At 41.0% G+C, this 21,132-nt stretch overlaps 1 protein-coding gene across 5 annotated transcripts in view; it reads left to right on the top strand.

The window, feature by feature from the left end:
- LOC309845912 (histone-arginine methyltransferase CARM1-like) overlaps positions 1-21,132 on the top strand; it is a 262,210-nt gene that overhangs the window by 202,869 nt on the left and 38,209 nt on the right. For all 5 annotated transcript variants that reach the window (XM_082694419.1, XM_082694420.1, XM_082694421.1 and 2 more), the window contains exons 6-7: positions 13,999-14,176; positions 19,142-19,232. In XM_082694419.1, the coding sequence (XP_082550545.1) occupies positions 13,999-14,176; positions 19,142-19,232 (269 nt within the window). The remainder of the gene's footprint in view (positions 1-13,998; positions 14,177-19,141; positions 19,233-21,132) is intronic.

Here is a 21,132-nt window from a genome sequence, read left to right on the forward strand (position 1 = left end):
GTGAGTAAAGTAGACAAGACACCCACTTCCAGATGTTTACAGCAGGTGTCGTGTCTAAGTTACCTTCCGGTGGAGGGAGACAGCAGGAAGGACAAAGGTGCACCGCTCCCCCCAGCACGTACACCACAGTCCTGAATTGCTTCTGTAGACATGTTGTAGTGCTTCCTTCTAATTTGGTCGGAGCATCCTTCCCAAGCCCAGACAGACTGGCGGCCTCCGTGATGTTCTTCTTCCCTGGTTATCGAACATTCTCGAACAACATCAGAGGGAAACCACTAAGAGCACTAAAGTTGCCAAGGCAGCTTTTTTTTTTTGTTTAACTGGCATCTAAACTACAGGATTGGCACCATTCCCCTCTTAAAAACCTCATGTGACTTCTGTCACCGTAGAGGTTCTGCAGTTACATGGGGCTGTGTAAATGCTCGCTCCATTCGAGATGGTCCCGGACGCCTCAGACTCATTTGAAGGAGAAACAGAGAAAAAAGTCCCTTTCTTTGCTTCTCTCTCTCTCTCTCTCTCTCTCTCTCTCTCTCTCTCCTTCCTTTGGCATCTTTCTCCCTTACTGGCCATTCTCTGCCTTTCTTACTCTTGTGTGTTGTCCTAATTTTCCTGCCAACTACTTCTCCTTTGCAAAGGACTTTTGCACCCCCCATCTCTGGCTGCTTCCTCCCGGGGCCCATTTACTCTTCCTTGGCAGCAGGGTGAAGAGGGCCCTGCTCTCTGCATGCTGTTAATTAGGCACCAGTGATCCAAGAGGGGTCTTAGGCAGAGCTCAGCGTGTGCCTTGATCAGGCAGAAGGCAGGTGTGCACCGAGGGAGGGAAAGGGATAAAGGGAGAGACAGCTACCACGCGCACTTCCTCTTCAGGCCCTTCCGAAAGAGGAACCCAGCCACAATGCTGTTGTCTCTGAGAAGAGGCATGAACTACCCCCTTTAAACACACTGATAAATACAACGGCCTTCTTCCAAGTCTGTTGATCCCTTGTGATGTGTCCTTGGGTTGACCACTGACCACCCTACGACTCCGTGTCCTGATACAGAAAATGATGGAGTCAGAACTGGTAGCTGGCCAAGAACGTTAGGTCAAGTATTCTGTTTAAGTAAACCAAAGTCATGCAATTTTTTAACAGTAAGGTTTATGTTGCTTTATTAAATGTTCCAACAGATGTTCAGAACTGCCCATTAATGAATGGGATCTGAAAGGAGAGAATAAGAGAAAGATTAATTAAGTATCCTGCTGTTTGAACAACTGCTCACTGACTTTTTTTTTTTTTTTAATTTAAAATAATACCTATGCATGAGGAAGGGGAATCAAAGGAGGGTCTTTAAAAAAAGTAACCCTCTCCCATCAACCCCACTCATGCCCACTCATATTTCTCGGTGTTAACTACTCTGAGTTTCTGGGTTTAGGTTTATTTTATTTTATTTTATTTTATTTATTTGAGAGAGAGAGAGAGAGAGAGTAAGAGACAGCATGAGAGGAGAGAAGACCAGAGGGAGAAGCAGACTGCCCATGGAGCAGGCGGCCCAAAGCGGGACTCGATCCCAGCACCTCGGGCATCATGACTTGAGCTGAAGGCAGTCTCTTAATCAGCTGAGCCACCCAGGGATTGGGGTTTTTTGTCTTGTTTTGTTTTGTTTGTTTGTTTTTAGTTCTTTAACTGATAGCTTCATATCATAAAGTTATATCATACTTCTCTTTCCTAAATTATCTACTCTGGAGATACTGTTGACTTGTAGTATAATTGAAAAGGGAATTTCCTCTTCTAGGGCAACTCCCAATTTTCTTTAGCATATTATTTCTAAATTATCAAGATTTGGACTACTTCACTGAGTCTTTAATGTTGTAGGTTCTTCTGAAAATATTAAACCTCCAGAAAAGCATATTAACTAAAATGATCATATGCACGTCTTTCACTACGGAACCGAATAGTTTTGTTGGAACCAAAGAAAAGAAAATGTAATCCTGTATCACTGAACTCTTGCTTCTGCGAGAAGAATATCCTATGTATGAAATACATTTTTTTTATTTCTGTTCAGATTTCTTCCTTCCTCTAATTTATATTTTTTTCACTCTCTATTATCCTTTGTCTTATATTTTTTCCTCTTCACTGATCCCTTTTTTTCTTTCATTTGTGATAATTTTCAAACTTTGAGACTTTTTGTGTTTGAAAATGTTTTCTGTTCCATCAAACTTTTTCGATTTGGGATTAAGTATAAAATTCTAAGCTCAAAAAGCCACTTTCCTTCAGAACTTGCTTTATTATCTGCTAATGTCTTATGTTGCTGATAAGAATTCTGGTATCAGTATGATCCCTGCTCATTGGAGGTGATTTTTTTTAACTTAGAAAGTTTGGGGCTCTTTCTCTTACCCCTAGGCCTATCAAATTTTTCTGTGATGTATCTTGATGTACATTAGCTTTTTAAAAAATTCCATTATCATTAGCATACAGTGTTACATTAGTTTCAGTTGTATCCTGTAGGGAGTCAGCACTTCTGCCCATTCCTCAGGGCGCACGCATCATGGTCAGGGTCCTCTTTACCCCCGTCATCTATTTCATGAACCCCCTTTTACCTCCTGTCTAAAAAAAAAAATCTGTTCTTAATAGTTAAGAGTCTGTTTTCAGTTTGTCTTTTTTTTCTTTGTTCATTTGTTTTGTTTCTTGAATTCCACATATAAATAAAGTCTTATGGTATTTGTCTTTCTCTGACTTATTTAACTTAGCATTAAGTCCTCTAGATGCATCCATATTGTTGCAAATGGCAAGATTTCATTCTCTTTATGGCTGAGCAATACTCCATTGTGTGTGTGTGTGTGTGTGTGTACATACAACACACCATCTCTTCATCTACCAATGGATATGTGGGCTGCTTCCATATCTTGGCTATTGTAAATAATGCAGGAATAAACATAGGGGTGCTTATCACTTTTCAAATTAGTGTTTTCATATTCTTTGGGTAAATACCCAGTAGTGTGATCACTGGATCCTAGGTTTGTTCTGTTTTCTTTTCCACAGTGGCTGTACCAGTTCACATTCCCACCACCACTGCATGAGAGTTCCCTTTTCTCCACATCTTTGCCAACACTTGTTGTTTCTTGAGTTTTTGATTTTAGCCATTCTGACAGGTGTGGGGTGGTATCTCATCGTGGTTTTGATTTGTAGTTCCCTGATGATTAGTGAATGCTGGGCAACTTTTCACGTGTTTGTTGGCCATCTGGATGTCTTCTTTAGAGAAATGTCTGTTCCCGTCTTCTTCCCATGTTTTAATTGGATTATTTGTTTTTTTGCTGTTGAGTTGTGTAAGTTCTTTATACGTTTTGGATACTAACCCCTTATCAGAGATATCATTTGAAAATACCTTCTCCCATCCACAGACTAATTTTTAAACTATCCACTCTGCTTCACAGTAGGCTCTTTCAATATGAAGACTAATATCTTTCTTAGGTTCTGGGGTTTTTTAATTTTCTATTTACTTGGCTGTTATATCCATATCAAGTTGACCATCCTTGTATGGCTTCAATCTCTTTGGGTTTGTGCTACATTCTCAGATTTCCTCAAAATTTATCTCACAGATCACAATCTTGATCTTAAGCTTTGTTGACTCACCAGTTAAATTATTTTCTAGCCATCATATTATTAATTTTATAGCAGCCTGTTCTTATTTTATGGCTATAAAACCTTTCCTCTCTCTAAAGTTAGCAATTAAAAAAAAAGTTATCTTCTTTCTTCTTGGAGTCATTCCTTCTACTTGTTAATCTCCAACTTTCTCTTTCATGATACTTATTTTCCTCCAGCATCTAGAAATCCTTGTTCACTGGTTCTTAGGTGATGAATGAGGGAATAGGCAGTAGAGTCCAGATCATTAGTATGAGTCTGTGTTCCCAACAGTCCTCTCTCTTAAGAAGGAGAGCAGACAAAAGCCTTTGCTTGATGGGAAGAGATGTTGACAGGCTAGTCTCCCTGGATGAATATGTGGATCTCAATGGTAGCCTAGGGACCTGTACTAGTCTCAGAGTAAGAGCTTTATTCTCAGGTGTGGGACTTCAGAACTTTAGGAGGGTGCTGCTTCAGTGTTCTCCCCTCAGAGTCTGAAATTAGAATACAGAGTTACCCCAAACTTGACTCTGTTTCTCTTTCTGGCCTCAATATCCACACTAGGGTCTCTACGAAGATACAGCATAAGAAGCAGTAATAAGAACCTTAGCTGTGGGTGAAACCCAGTGATGTCAGCCGCACAGAGACCATATACTTAAGATGCAAGGAAGAGTAGTGGACCAGCCCACTTGATGCCATGTGGGCTGCTGCTGCTCTTGGCATTCGCTGATTCAAATTTTTCTTTCAGCCTCCCTTAGAGAAAACCTTACTTAGCTCTGATATTTAGGGCTGTAGAATAATGTGTTCCATTTTCCCCAAATTCAGTCCACTCCAACGTGCTTTCTGTCTTCTAGAATTCCCTCAAACTTTCTCCTCCCCTGCCAGCTTTTTAAAAATGTACATGCAGTTAAGATTTCTTTCTGATTTACATCATCTCCCGTATTTCTGTGGAATCTCAGAAGTAGATTTGCTTAAGGGGCACCTGGGCGGCTTCGTCCGTTAAGTGTCTGACTTTTGGTTTCAGCCCAGATCATGAGCTCAGGGTTGTGGGATGGAGCCCTGTTTTGGGCCCCACACTGAGCGCGGAGTCTGTCTGAGATTCGCTCCCTACGCTTCTCCCCCTGCTCGTGCTCTCTTGCTCCCATGCTCGCTCGCTCTCTAAAATAACTAAATAAATAAAATTTTTTTTAAAAAAGAAACACATTTGCTTAGATCCCTCATTTTACTAACACTTTGCAGAAAAATCACTTTGCTGTTTTTATAAAAATAGTATTTTATCACAAAGAATTAAGCAATTCCAGAAACTTAACAAAGAAGAGAATTTTAAGCACCCATAATAATTATCATTTATATTAGGTGAGCAGCATTCCACATGTTTTTCTCTGAGAATATACAAAGAGCAGAATGACTGGAGAGAAATACTGCTAAGAAAAAAAAAAAGAAAGAAAAAAAGAAAACAGATGATTTGATCTGTAGAATTTAAATAAAAAGTATTTGGTTTAATCCAAGTTTATTAAATTTAACAGAAGGAAAAGAAACTGAAATAAAAGAAGAGGAATTACTTACCTTTAAGTAAATGTTTCTTCAACCAAAAAGAAATTACTTCCTAATGGATTCCTTTAAAGTTATGGGAAACATTAAGAAATTAGAACAGTTCTTTTTTAACCTCATGATAGTAGTTACTTCTTGTGAAAAAAATTACAAAAAAATGAAGTCATTGACACCCTCATATTCTTCCTCCTCTTTTGTTAGTTACATATTGTTTTTATATTGTCAAGGTGTAATGTAATTCTCACTGAAATATCACCCAAATTTATGTAATTTTTTAGTATTTGTTCCATAATTAAATGGACTCATTTCTAACCAGGCATCTTCTTAGCTTCTTCTGACTGAATTCTTTTTTTTTTTTTTCTGCAGAAGGCTCTTTATTCTTTTCTTTAATTTTTTTTATTATGTTACGTTAGTCACCATAGAGTATGTCATTAATTTTTGATGTAATGTTCCAAGATCCATTGTGTGCATATAACATCCAGTGCTATAGGTAATATGTGCACTCCTTAATAACTGTCACTAGGCTAACCCAGCCCTCCACCCCCCTCACCTCTAAAAGCCTGTTTGTTTCCTGGTGACCACAGTCTCTCATGATTCATCTCCCTCTCTGATCTGCCCACCTTCATTTTTTCCCTTCCTTCTCCATGCTATTCCTTATGCTCCACAAATAAGTGAAACCATATGATAATTGACTTTCTCTGCTTGACTTATTTGACTCAGCATAATGTCCTCCAGTCCCATCCATGTTGATAAAGAAGCAGAATATTCATCCTTTCTGATGGCTGAATAATATTCCATTGTGTATTTGGACCACATCTTCTTTATCCAGTCATCTGTTGACTTTTTTACAGTTTGACTATTGTGGCCATTGCTGCTATGAACTTTGGGATGCATGGGCCCTTCTTTTCACTACATCTGTATCTTTGGGGTAAATACCAGTAGTGTAATTACTGGGTCATAGGGTAACTGTATTTTTAACTTTTTGAGGAACCTCCACACTGTTTCCCAAAGTGGCTGTACCAACTTGCATTCCCACCAACAGTATAAGAGGGTTCCCCTTTCTCCACATCATCTCCAACATCTGTTGTTTCTTGCTTTTTTAATTTTGGTGATTCTAACTGGTGTAAGGTGGTATTTCAGTGCGGTTTTGATTTGAATCTCCCTGATGCCTAATGATGATGAACATTTTTTCATCTGTCTGTTAGCCATTTGTATGTCTTCTTTGGGGAAATGTCTGTTCATGTCTTCTGCCCATTTTTTTTTTTTTTTTACTTGATTAATTGTTTTTTGGGTCTTGAGCTTGAGAAGTTAGTACTTGGATGGGAGAAGTTCTTTATCTGCAGTGTCATTTGCAAAAATCTTCTCCCATTTCATAGGATGCCTCTTTGTTTTGTTGACTATTACCTTTGCTGTGCAGAAGGTTTTTATTTTGATGAAGTCCCAAAAGTTCATATTCCCTTTTGTTTATTTAAGTCATCTCTCAATTATGGTAATTTCTTTTTTTCTTTCTGATGAACCATTTTTTGAAGAAGGGCTTATGTGTGCTTTATACCCTGATTTTTTTTCCTGTTGGAAATGCGACTAGCACTTTCTCTGGATTTAATCTTCTTCTGGTCATATATTTTTTCTTCTGAATTTTATAAAAATTTCTTTAAAATGCGTGTGACTAGAGAAGAGTCTAATGCAAGCTTGATTGTCTTTCACTTTTAAGATGACTTATTTTTCTGCATGAGTGCCCATGGAATTCATTCTTTTTTCTTGAAATCCAAGATCTTGAGCAGAATGTGTTTCCATGTTACTATTACTGTATGAAATTTTCCTGTGATCACTGTGTATTTTTCCTGTTAGCAGAATTGGCTTTCATTTCAGGGAGATTTTTTTTCAGTGATTTCTTTTTTGCATTCTATTTTCCTATACTTCTGAGGCATAATTTCCTTTATTGCTGCTTTGTCTTCATCTGTCTTCCATGTCTATTGGTTTCTTTCTGATCGCAGAAATCGGTTTGCCTTACTTAATCTGCATTCATTATGACTATGTCAAACTTCTCTATTATTAGCATAACTTAAAACTTACTGCTATTAAATCCTTCATGCATACAAAAGAAGAGGTCAGTGCAAACGTGAGGTGTGAAGAGTACTAACCAAATGAGCCCATGTATCCCCACAACCCAGAGGAAGAACTAGATCAATTTAAAATTCCTACTTGCCTCTTCCCTCTTCCATGCCTTCCCTTCACTCTCAGAAGTTACCAACATCTTAATTTTGTGGTTAGCATAGAAAAGTTTAAAAATATAATTTAGTATACCCTAATCAATACAGTTTATTTCTTAGTACATTTGACTTTTTTAATTTTCAGCATAACAGTATTCATTAATTTTTCACCACACCCAGTGCTCCATGCAATCTGTGCCCTCTATAATACCCACCACCTAGTACCCCAACCTCCCACCCCCCTGCCACTTCAAACCCCTTAGATTGTTTTTCAGAGTCCATAGTCTCTCATGGTTCACCTCCCCTTACAATTTCCCCCAAATCCCTTCTCCTCTCTAACTCCCCATGTCCTCCATGCTATTTGTTATGCTCCACAAATAAGTGAAACCATATGATAATTGACTCACTCTGCTTGACTTATTTCACTCAGCATAATCTCTTCCAGTCCCGTCCATGTTGCGACAAAAGTTGGGTATTCATCCTTTCTGATGGAGGCATAATACTGTATAGTATATATGGACCACATCTTCCTTATCCATTTGTCTGTTGAAGGGTATCTTGGTTCTTCCACAGTCTGGCGACCATGGCTACTGCTGCTATAAACATTGGGGTACAGATGGCCCTTCTTTTCATGACATCTGTATCTTTGGGGTAAATACCCAGGAGTTCAATGGCAGGGTCATAGGGAAGCTCTATTTTTAATTTCTTGAGGAATCCCCACACTGTTCTCCAAAGAGGCTGCACCAACTTGCATTCCCACCAAGAGTGTAAGAGGGTTCCCCTTTCTCCACATCCCCTCCAACACATGTTGTTTCTTGTCTTGTTAATTTTGGCAATTCTAACTGGTGTAAGTTGATATCTTAATGTGGTTTGAATTTGAATCTCCCTTATGGCTAGTGATGATGAATATTTTTTCATGTGTCTGATAGCCATTTGTATGTCTTGATTGGAGAAGTGTCTGTTCATATCTTCTGCCCATTTTTTGATATGATTGTCTGTTTTTTGTGTGTTGAGTTTGAGGAGTTCATTATAGATCCTGGAATCATACTATATATTCTTCAGCAGTCTGCTTTCTTCCCCCTAAAATTTTGTTTTGAAAGTAACTTATGTGAACACATGGACCTCTGGTTCTTTCTCACTGTTGAATAGTATTCTAAGTATGAACATGCCACTATTTATTCATTCATTTCCCTGTTGGTAGTTACTTCTGGCTTATTGTAAATTTTCATCTTACGATTACCAATATTATTATAAAAAATGTAGTATAACTTGTGTATGTGTTCAAATATTCCTCTGGAGTGTGTATTTGTAGGTGGTGATGTTTCTGAGTTACAGAATGAGCACTTCTTCAGCTTTATTGATGCCAAATGGTTATAAATAATTTGAATGCAAAGTATTTTCTTCCTGCACATTAGTTATGTGTGATTCCATAATTGTGTCGCTTTACTTCTTGACTTATTTTATTGCACCTAAAATCTCTTATTTAACCTCAGTTCTACTGCCTTATTATCTTGTCTGTCTTTCTTTCTTTATTTCTTTCTCTCTTTCTTTCTTAAGATTTTATTTTATTTATTTGAGAGAGAGAGAGAGGGAGAGAGAGAGATCACAAGTAAGCAGAGAGGCAGGCAGAGGGGAAGGGGGAAACAGGCCCCCTGCTGAGAAGAGAGCCCAATGTGGGGCTTGATCCCAGGACCCTGAGATATGACCTGAGCTGAAAGCAGAGGCTTAACCCACTGAGACACCCAGGCACCCCTAATCTTGTCTTTAAACTCTTGTTGAATTTCAGCTGTGTTCTCTTTGATATATTTCTCTGTACTTTCTCCTTTGATTTGATCCTGAAATGACACCGAAGGGATTGGTGCTATTATTATTATTCTCATTTTATAGGTGAATAAAAGGACTTTGAAGAAATTTTGTGTCCTGGCCACAGTCATACGGGTAGCAGGTGGAGAATCCAACACCAGCACCCAAGACTGTCACCTCCAAAACACTTGCTCTTCCCTCCTCTTTGAGGCAGAATATAATTAAATACTCACATATAGTTTAGCTTTGAAGCCCAAGTAAGCTTCCATACTGAGCAGGCAAATAAGCAACACATATTTAACACATGTAACTCAATGAAAAACCCCCTAAGTGAGACAGGAATGGCAGGGTACCAAGTGAAATTATTACCCTCTCTATCCTGGAAGTTCTAGTGATACTAAAGGGATGGATTCTGCTGCTGCCACAACCAAAGGGTGTGCATGTGTGTGCAGCATGTGTGTGTGTGCACGCGCACATGGGTGTGCCTGCATGGGGTGTGTGTGTGTGTGTGTGTGTGTGCGCGCGCGCACAGCGTAAGCAACTAATAAAAGTGACAGAACTGCTGACGGGTTTTGAAACCAATGTCATTCCAAGGAGACAGGAGCAAAACAACATGTGGGTTTGCTTATACCTTGACGGTGTCCGAGGAGATGAGCTGTTAGTTGAGACTCCCTCTTTCCTGAACTCTTGGAGAAGGACTAGGTCACACAGGGAGAATCTGTACAGCAGTGAACATGGTGGATGACAGAGCCTGCCTCTGGTTAGCAACCCTTTTTCAGCATGTGGAGGGATATATTGAGGCTCATTTTTTCCACCGGAAAGGATAGTTCTACTGAGTTTCAGTTTTGGAAGAATGGTGTACGAAACGGCAGGCTAGCACAAAATTTTGTGTCCTGAGAATGTTGGTAGCCAAAAGTGAAGGAAGGCAGCAATGTTGCCTCAGAGAATAGAGTATCTGGTATTCAGAATTAGCTGTTCTCATGGCTTAGACCTATTATTTGTTGAGTATATGTGCTGTTTCTCAGACATCTTTGTCAAAGAATTATATTCAAATTTAGGATTATCAAATGAACTCCTTTCCTTGTTTCCCAAAGATTGATCTGCAGGAGATAAATTAATGTTCAGTGAAAAAAGAACTGCAAAGCAACCAGATAAGACTGCTTGTCTTTGATTTAACCAAGCCAAACAGTTTTCTTTTCTGTAAAATTCTTCAAAGCAATTAATATGCTAATGGATTCTGAATTCGTAAGTGGGATATATATTATAGAGGAGTTCCAAAATTATTTGATCATGAAGCTCCTATGTTCACCGACTCCAGGAATATATTTGGGGGGAAATTTGGCTTTCTTCCATTCATAAAATATGAGCACTTGAAGAAGTCTGAGAGCAACTCCAGTTTTAAACTTTCATTTTGCAAGGAGGGAGACCAAAATTTATAGGGTTTAAGTGACTTTCCCAAGGTCACCCAGCTCTTTGGTGGTAAAGGCAGAACTAGAATTCCTATCTTCAGATTCCTGATCTAGTGTTCTTTGAACGTGGCCCACAGTAAATGAAGTCATGTGAGGCAGTGACTTACAACCAGGCCTCTGTGCCCACTTCCAAAAACGTGCTATTTCCTTCTTTGCCAGTGAAAATGATGAGGCTCAGAATTCTTTCCTTTGAATCTCAAATTGCCCTTCTGACAGCTCACACAATCCTCTCTCCAAAGCCTTGTTATATCTCTGATGTTCCTGGGGATTCAGTAGCCTAGAATTATTTTCTGTAAATTAGTGGTATAGGGGAATACCATGCTCAATTGGATGTCCATTCATATTGGTCCTTCCAGCAAAACTTAGAAAAGCTCCCCTTCCAGCTTTCTGGTCCAAGTGGATGAGTGGTTTTATACATGAACAAGTAGACAGTCTCATACCCCACAAGTAGAATTTAGGAGGAGCTTAAAATCTAGACATGGAATCCCTTTGTGGTAGTCCGTGGAGCAGTGTGTATCAGAAATCTTTCCATCTGGACCCCAATGTTCATAGCAGCAATGGCCATGGTTGCCAAACTGTGGAAAGAACCAAGATGCCCTTCAACGGATGAATGGATAAGGAAGATGTGGTCCTTATACACTACGGAGTATTATGCCTCCATCAGAAAGGACGAATACCCAACTTTTGTAGCAATATTGACGGGACTGGAAGAGATTATGCTGAGTGAAATAAGTCAAGCAGAGAGAGTCAATTATATCATTTCACTTATTTGTGGAGCATAACAAATAGCCTGGAGGACATGGGGAGTTAGAGAGGAGAAGGGAGTTGAGGGAAATTGGAAGGGGAGATGAACCATGAGAGACTATGGACTCTGAAAAACAATCTGAGGGTTTTGAAGGGGAGTGGGTGGGAGGTTGGGGGATCCAGGTGGTGGGTATTATAGAGGGCACGGATGGCATGGAGCACTGGGTGTGGTGAAAAAATAATGAATACTGTTATGCTGAAAAAATAAAAAATTTAAAAAAAAAAGAAATCTTTCCAGTTTCTATCCTCTTTAAATTTGAAGGAAACAATGCAAAGTCTGCTTCCATATTTAACTACATTGTTTGTCAATGCACTATTGTCATAATGAAAAATTTAATATAACCAGATTGTTCAGTAACATGGTGTTGATGAAATGAATCAAGATATTTTTATGAAATACTATATAGCTGGTAGAAATTTTGTTGTAAAAAACTTTATGGAATGATATTTACTACAGAACTTCCTAAGAGGTATGCCAGCACTGAGATACCAATGTCCTTTTTTCCCATGGAGTGACTCAGGATCTACTGTGGCCCGAACCCCCAGCTCAAATATCTCAAGCTGCCAAATGTTTTTATAAACAGAGATATACTCACATGTCTACTAGAGCATATGCTTTGCCTACATCTGGATAGGGCAATATAAATGATCTTTATTTTCATGTGTTTGCTCATCTGCATTTCTCTTTTTCAGTTAATTTCTCTTTTTTAGTTTATTTAATAAAAATAAGAGAGAGTAATAATAATTTTAACACTTACATAGTCCTTAATATGCTTCGTCTTGTTTTTTTTTTTCCTCAAGGAGGTCTATGAAGTAGACACTACTATTATTCTTTTTATTATATAAGGGTTATTTTTAAATTCCATATTGGAAGCTATTAAGAACTAGACAAGTTGATGCAGGCAGAAAGGAGAAGGTGGAAATGAGACATATGGAAGGTAGAAAAGAAAACATAGTCACTAATTGTCTGTGGGAAGCAACTCTGCCCCTAGGATATTGACAATTATCATATTCATGACCAAAAAGGAATTCAAGGAAATAAAAGATTGTATAGAAGTTTTAAGAAAGCCTAGGGGAATGGTTAGTTTTCTAGAAGAAGCTGAGGTGGGCTCCTTGCTTGTTGATATTGAGATGAAAAAGCGTGGTGGTGGAAAAGTCCGGTGATGAAGGAGCTCAGGTGAGTCAGAGAACCGAAGGCTGTGGTTGGGCACCTATCCACGTTGGAGCCCCAGCAGAGCTGTGCCAATGAGTGGATCCTCCTGAGAACAGAATGTGCAGAGAAGAGCAGGGCGCCAAAATCTTTAACCTTTAGGCTTTGTCTCCATAGTGGTGAACCCCACCAGCCCCATGAACTAGACCTCCCTGAGTGGCAAGATGATAGAGCAGAATTCTGGGAGTCTTTGGGCAAGGGTCAAGGTTGACAGTGGATGACATGTTCAAACACTGTTCTTCCATTGTTTTTCCTTAGGTCAGAGATTCATGCGTTTTTTTTTTTTTTTTAAGCATAAGTAGAAAAGACATTTAATAAGCTTGTGGGGCATGGGTTGGTAAGGAGCACCCTAGAATTTGGGGCTCAAAGTGAAAGGAACCCTAGCTCTGTGAAGAAGTGATCAGAAATGGAAAAGATACAACTGATTCATGACAAATGCGTGGCATGCTGCGTTTATGTTGAAGAAAGGGATTGAGTTATGAAAATACAAAATGGAAGGTCTCTTTGTGTAAATACAACGAGCAAACCTCTAGGAGGCTCAGGGAGCCACAGCTCAAACAAAGTGTGCTGGGTATATTTATGCTGGTGCATTCAAGAGGTTTATTAGGAAATATGTTTTTCAGGCAGTAGAAAGACATAAATGTAATAATGCAATCTCTTTCTCATATTTGGCATTAAGAAGAAATATATTAGAAATACAATAAATACTTATCTCTTCAAAGTCCCAGTTTTAAGGGAATTCAAAATTATTAAATAGAGTGCAGAGGACATCAAAGAAAAATGAGTACATAACTGTAAAATGTACTTCTAAAGAAAATGAAATGAAAATGCTATTATTTATTTTTGGAATCAAAAGACCAAAGGATAATTTAATGAGGATCAGGATCATTAATTTTGCACGATTACTGTCCATTGATTTTAGGCATCTTCATTCCAGGTAGGATGATGGGAAATAAACAGACACCTTTCATTTAAAAACCCTCAAACTGTTAAAAAACAGTTCCCCAGCACTGCATGCACATATATATATGCACACACACATGCACACACTCATGTGTGTGTTTGTGTAAAGAGTCTGGAGGGGTAGACATCAAAGTATCAAAAGTTATTATTTGTATGGGGTACAGTTATGGATGTTTTTATATCTTTCATTTGTGTATCTACTAAGTTATCTGTAGTCAACATGAAATATGTGGACAATAAGAAAAATCAGGTTATTTTTTAAGGCATTTTAGAGACATAGATATGTCACTTCCCTCTCCTCCCTATCACTATGTCAACCCTCAATCTGTAAAACTGATTTTTTTCCACAAAGTCTGTGTGACAGTCCCGATCCCCTGTTTTATCTTCTTCAGATGCTGGTGAAAAATAACCACCTTTGCGACAAGATCATTGTTGTGCCAGGGAAAATTGAAGACATCTCTCTTCCTGAGGCTGTGGATGTGATCATTTCCGAACCGATGGGATACATGCTCTTCAATGAAAGGATGCTGGAGAGTTACCTTCATTCCAAAAAATGGCTGAAAGCCAATGGTGAGTTGGCCAATTCCTGATTCCGAAGAGTTTTTCCTCCTCCTTTCCCCATATTTAATTTTGGATGGAAAGGAAGACAGGGCACTTCTATTGTACCATTTTTAAAAATTTTCTCATCTTAATCTTTCACAAGAGATGAGCTAGTCTCCAGCCATGAAGTTGTAGGTGTGGGTTGTGTACTGCATGGTATTAAATATGGTACAGAGGACCAGTTCAGAGTTATGTGTTTCTGTCCCGTTTCTATCACTGTCTTCCTCAAAGTGAACTTCACCTACCACTTGACCTGTTGACTTAAGTTTTCTCATCTGGATTTTAAAAATAATCTCTAAGAAAAGTGATCCCTCAAGCCCCTTTAAGTGTTGGCTTTCTATAACATGAGAAACTCTCTGAGACCTGCTCGTTCTTTCCGACGTATTCCTCTCCTACCGTGTCTCCCTTTCCCTATGATCAGTACATGTACATATACATGATCAGTACATACACATATACATCAGTACATATCCAGTATTCTTTCTGTGCTTTTCAAGTATCTACATGTGCTAAGCAATCTGCGTACATTAATTTGTGGAAAACTTCCCAAGGGTGAGTGATGGAAGTTTTTAATGTATTTGGAAGGTCAGTCCTGAGGTTCTTGGTGATGTTATATTCCTTCCACAGGGGACATTTGGTGGCGTCTGGAGACATTTTGAGTTGTTACAGTGCAGGATGGGTAATATTGTCATCCAGTGGGGAAAAAAAGCCAGGTGTGCTGATAAACATCCTTCAGGGTACAAGACAGACCCCTACCCCATCCAAGAGTTATCCAGCCCCAAATATCAACAGTACCTAGACTGACACCTGACTTCCCTGGAGGCACCATTCCCACCCCCAGTTTACAAAGGGAAAATTGAGGCACAGCGGGAGAAAACAACTCGGCAGGGACACACCTCTGGTAAATGACAGAGCAGGGATTTGAACCCAGGTCTCTCTGACCCTGAAGCCCACACTCCTGACTCCTGCGCACACACACTGTTTTTCCACCCCTTACTAGGGAGAGGGGACACATTTTCACAGAATGGTTTTTCAAGTAAAATACAGAAAGTAATTGGTCAGTTTTAAAAGTGGCAGCTCCCATTAGAATTGTGGCACCTTACCCAGGATGTGTCTCCCCGCCTTGGTAGCCAGCGGGGACAAAACGGTGACCACCAGGGCAGCTCTGATTCAGCACGTCAAGCACTATACGCACAGCAGTGCGGGCTCATCCGTAATTCCCTGCATGCTTCAGAATATAGGGATTCAGAGATGGACTCTTGAAAAAAACCTCATGCAAAAATAAATAAATAGACAAAATGTACTTAATGTCAGAAACTGCATTCGCATGCCGATGGTGAAACAGCCCAGGATGGTCTCGGAAGCTTTGTGTTTATGCGATGAAATTGAACTGTGGAAGTGAGATCATAAAGGACCAGTTGGATTTCCTACTCAGTGCCCCTCAGAAGGAATTTTTATATTTTTGTCTGGATTTTTTTTTTTTTCAAAATGTCTAGGTACTTGGCTGTTGGTGAGATTCTGAACATGCTTAATTCATGTGCATCTGTGGGGGCACCTCCAAACTGAATATCTAGGCTTAATATCTCCCACTCCTTCCCCTCCCAAGTATTTGTAATAGGTATGAAACTTTTACTGGGCTGTGTATCTTTAGACAAGGAGAAATGAATACTGATTCTATCTTCTTTTTAACCCGTGTGTTCCTGAGGGCAGGAGGCTTGATTTTTTCCAGTTTTTTTTTTTTTAAGATTTTATTTATTTATTTATCAGAGAGAGAGAGAGAGCGCGAGCGCACAAGCCGGGGGAGCAACAGACAGAGAGGGGCTGGATCCCAGGACCCCAAGATCATGACCTGAGCCAAAGGCAGACATCCAAGCAACTGAGCCACCCAGGCGTCCCTATTTTTTCTAGTTATTTTTATTTTCCACCAAAATAAGATGTAATTTACAACGCCGAATAATGACATAAAGACTTCTAATGAAAAATAGTAACCCCGTTTTGCCCCAGCTCTCCCTGTCCTGAGACTACTACCCTCCCTGAAGGCTTTCCCTCTCCCTTCCGTTTGGGACTTCTTCCCCTTACTTACCGGCATATTTTGATACAAAATTGTCATACGGCTATTTTCGTTGCTCGCCGGTTGAGAAGTGTGCTCTCCTGCACAGCATTTTCTTCCCTGCTGGGGGTGCTCTTGTTCCCCGCCCCTGTCTTCTCCATGTATTCATGCAGGTCCTCAGTTCCTTTCCCAGACCCTCGAGGCCAGGTAGATTTCTGAATCGAGAATCTGAAGGACTTGGGAAAGGTGATAGACTCCTCTGCTGCGGATTGCTTACTGCCTGCAGTGGAGTCTGAGGCCCCACCGTGTGACGAAACACATCGTATTTCGGCAACAAACCATATGAATATGGATACCAAAGGGGATAAATAAAGACTGTAAAGAAACTCGTGTCAGTTCAGGTCAGATTTTGCCATCAGATGATGTTGCTGCAAATGTGCCCAAATCTCTAACTTCAAGGGCTTTCAGGACCCAATTGAATATAAAGAAATATGGACCGAGATCATCATTTGGTCGAATCCGTAATCAGTGCTTAGGTTATTGTGACAATGTACATATCGTTCTGAGCTGAGCCAGGTGGCAAAGTGGGTGCATGAGATTTTCAATTTTCTCATGAAACCTTTTGTTTTTCTCAGAGTTAGTTTTCACTAGCTTGGTTTTTGATATGCTCGTGACTAATTATTTCCATGCTCTAAGGAGACTAACAGATCCTATCAATATTTAGTCAGTAGGAGCCTTCCTCCTGTGGATGCTCTGTTCCCTTCTCCCCGACGTGCTGTGGTTCTTCTCCAGCTCCGCCTCACGCCCGCCATATTTGACTTCCCGTCATCATTTTCTCGCCTCTTCTCTCTGTGCCCTCTTCATCTGTGGCCTCACAGATGAGGCTCCGGCCCTGGATTTGCCCTTCTACTTACTAGCTCTATGACTGTGACCAAGACACTTCAAGTTCCCTGTTCCTTAGCTTTTGGAGAAAAAGTACTTGAGAAGTTAACTTTTTATGGACCCTTTGTATTACCATTTTGCAGGGTAGAGAATTGGAACTTGGACGCAATTTTTAATCAGTGTTTTTAAGACCTCTCTCTTTGGTTTCTGGTTTCCAGTGTTGCCGTTGAGTGGTCCAGTGGCCTTCTGACTCCCGATCCTTTAGAGTGACAGCATTTTCCCCTCTGAATGCTTTTAGTATATTGATTTATTTCTAGCCTTACTGTGAAGCTTTTAAAATTCTTGTCTTGGGCATGGAGTGAGAATGTTTAATCAGAAGATTCCTCTTCTTCAACTATGAGAATTTTTCTTGTATTTTGACCTTTGATGCCCTCCTCCCCTCCGTTTTAGATCCTTGGAATTCCTGTTAGGCTTGAGGTTCAGAGCACCTCGGGAGCTTCCCACGTTTACACGAATCCTGATACATGTTGCTTTCCTAAGATTGTTTAATATCCTTCTGTCTTAAAATTAAGAACTCACTAGGCAGTCATTATTGTTTTGAAACCTGTGCATGAGATTCAGGTGGGCACATGTGAATGTTGTTAACAATCGTGCTTTTTCTCCATTTTTGAAAATACCCTAAACAAAACGGTCTGTTCTGGGTGTTCTACCTACTAGAAGTTCAGTTAGTTGAGTGTTTGAGGCTTTGCCTCCAGCTCAGGTCATGGTCCCAGGGTCCCAGGGTTGAGGCCCGCGTGGGGCTCACTGCTCAGTGGGGAGCCTGCTTCTCCCTCTCTCTCTGCCTGCCTCTCTGCCTACTTGTGATCTCTGTCAAATAAATAAATAAAATCTTTTTTAAAAAGTAAAGAAAAACAGCCAATCTGTTCTATTTAAACAGGCATCAAAGGGAACATAGTTAGCGTGTGGGCTGTGGCCTCACAGATGAGGCTCCGCGCCTGGATTTGCCCTTCCACACACTAGCTCTGTGACTATGGCTGAGTCACTTCAAGTTCCCTGTTTCTTAGTTTACCCATTTGTAAAGTGGGGGTGTAATAATAGAACTTACTGTATTTTATGATGAGGATTAAATGAATCAATACAGGGAAAACCCATAGAAAAGATCATGGCAAAATCTTAAATTAATTTTGATCAAGAAATTTTAGGTGTTAACTTTTGTGACAGCACCTCCAGTTTCTAAGGTGATACTCACTTCTGAAGTAGGGTGAGTAGTTCATCTTTCTTTTATGTGCCGGATCATTAAAGACTATGAGAAAGAGTCTCCCTAGAAATGACAAGAATAATAACATTGATCGCTGTGTTGGCCCATTTTGGAACGCTGGGCTTCAGGCATGCCAGGCTAGGTGTTTGCCTGCCCACTACGGAACCTGCCTTTCCTTCCCCCTGGTGACTGGGAAGGTCAGGAACAACAAACAAGAGTGGGTGTCCCAGCGAGGAGGATGGCGACCGCCACCCCTCCGCCCCGAGAAGCAGAGCCTCCAGCAGCACTGAAGAAGATCGTTAGCATGATTACCCATGGACGGAGTCTCAGAATGGAAATGACAATGGGATAGAATGACGGGGGGTGAATTATCTTCAGAGCTGTTTTAACAATAAATAGGATTTTTTAAAAATGAAGAAAGTGCGCAGAATTCCCAGCCCAGGGCGTACGGAAAGGAAAAAGCTGACAGCAGAGAAGACAGGACGCCGGGTTAAATGCCTCTCCTAAAACTCCGCGAGCTTTTCTCATAACATAGCTCTGTGACTGCGCTAGGATTCTTCTTTTTCCTCCAATCTGCTGCCTAATTTTTTTAATCCTTGCTTAGAGGCAAAATTGTATTTCAGCCTCTTGGGTAATAACTGAAATAGGACGAGAGAGTGGCGTTGGTCCGGTGGCGGGTGAGTGTCCCCTGCAGTCGGAAGGCGGCGCTCGTCAGCGTCTGGGTCTGTTGTCTCTTGCTCCTTAGGAATGATGTTCCCGACATTCGGCGACATCCACTTGGCCCCCTTTTCTGACGAACAGCTCTACATGGAACACTACTCCAGAGCCAACTTTTGGTAACGTTCTCTCCTCTCTTCCATTCTTCCTCCTTTAGAGTGAGCCAGAGTGTCTGGTTTGGGTTCGCCATCTGGGGTTATATAAATGGCGGGGGGTGGGGGTGGGGTGCCGTGCACTGTGGGAGGTTCAGCTGGACCCCTGGCTGCTGCCTACTAGAGGCCAGTAGTGCCTTTCCCCTAGTTGTGACCACCAAAAATGTCTCCAGATACTGCCGAATGTCCCCAGCAGGGGAAGGGGGCATAAAGTCATCCCCTGTTGAGAACCCCTGGAGTGGACAAACCCGGGAGCTCCTGAGCAGGTGGCCTCTAGCTGGAACAACAACATCCTCCCCCTACTGCGGCCCCTCCCTTCCCCCTTAACGTTATCTAGTCCCTGGGCTCAGGGCCGCGGCTTCTGTTAGAAGGGACCTTGGTCAGAGGACAGGGCAATCGGTACATCGCAAGGTAAAGGAGTCGATCAAAACATTTTTCTTGGAGTTTTCGCACTAATGGGCTCTTGGCTTTTGGACATTTCACTTCACCTTGATAGACTTGGTTTCTTCATTTGGAGAATGAGAACTAATACAAAACAACCGGCTCTAAGCCAGCATTCCGTCTGGCATTGTTTTTTGAGCACTGGTTTTTGTAAGGAGAGAGAGGGAAAGACAGCGATGATATTGGACCCCTGGGAGGGAGGAACCGAACAGACAGCATCCGAGTAGGAATGTTAGGTGTGTAGGAGGACAGGCATGCGCTGGCAGATGGGTGGGGAGGGTGCTAAAATGTAGACTCTGAGTTCCAGCTGACGTATGCAGAACCTTCCAACACGCAGATAGCCACAGCGCATTTCTGGGTTTTTTTCTCTTTGTAATCCTGCCTCTTGGTGAAGAAGCAGCCAAAATGTGCTTTGGTTTCCCAGGCTACAAGTTCTTTGAAGAGTAGGGTCAAAGGGCTAAAATTTATTCTTTCTCTCTGATTTTTTTTTTCTTGTAAAATAGGCTTTCCTAGCACAGATTTGCATTTCATGGTTTCTGCTCAGTCTGTAATTTTGAAACTCCCAAGCCACATGCTTCCTAATGGGGGTGAACGCCTCTTGGTGTGTGATGGGGGCCACCTTAATTATGATCATTGTTCTCTGAGGTCATGCTGACCCAGAATGTTTATATTTTAACCATAAACTTCCTGAGTCGGTGACGAGGTTGGAGAGGCAGGGATTCCAGGTAGCAGAATCGACCAGATTACGTCCCCCAATGGGACAGCAGGGGAGCGCGTTGTCCCGGCAGTGCTGGCGCGACTTCCCCGCTGTGCCATCTGCTGCCATCTTGGTACCTTGAGAACGAATGTTAATGATCACAGTGGATTGGCCTGGCTCACCATCAGCATACAAACATACTGCTATTTATTCCATCTCAAAAGAAAAAATAACCTTTTTTTATCTCTCACTTCCCCAGTTAACCACCACCCATCTCTCTTAGTCCCTTTGCTGCAAAACTCCTCAAAAAGCATTCTTCCCTCCTAGTCTCCAAGACTTTGCTTCAGTTTCTCTCTTAAGACATCCCTCCGTGATGGCTCTTACCTAGGCCCCCGGTGTGCTGACCTCCACAATGCTAACCAGTGTCCATCCTCCCTTGTCTGCTTATTGACCCCAGAACCCTTATTTGAGCAGCATTTGAAATGCTTTGCAATCTTTTAATTTCTCTTCTGCCTCACGGGTCACTTTTTCAACAAATTCTTCACTGGCTCTTGCTTGTCTCCTTCACCTACTGATATAGGAGCGCCCCTGGACAGTCTTGGACCTCCTCTTTGTCCATTTATTGCCTTGGTGAGCTCACCCATTCCTTAGCTTCAGATGCCATCTGTATGCTAATGATTCCCAAGGATATTGTCCTCTAGCTCACACATGTCCTGGGAACTCCATATT

Source organism: Mustela nivalis (assembly GCF_964662115.1).
Source record: "Mustela nivalis genome assembly, chromosome: 13".
Classification (NCBI taxonomy): Eukaryota; Metazoa; Chordata; class Mammalia; order Carnivora; family Mustelidae; genus Mustela; species Mustela nivalis.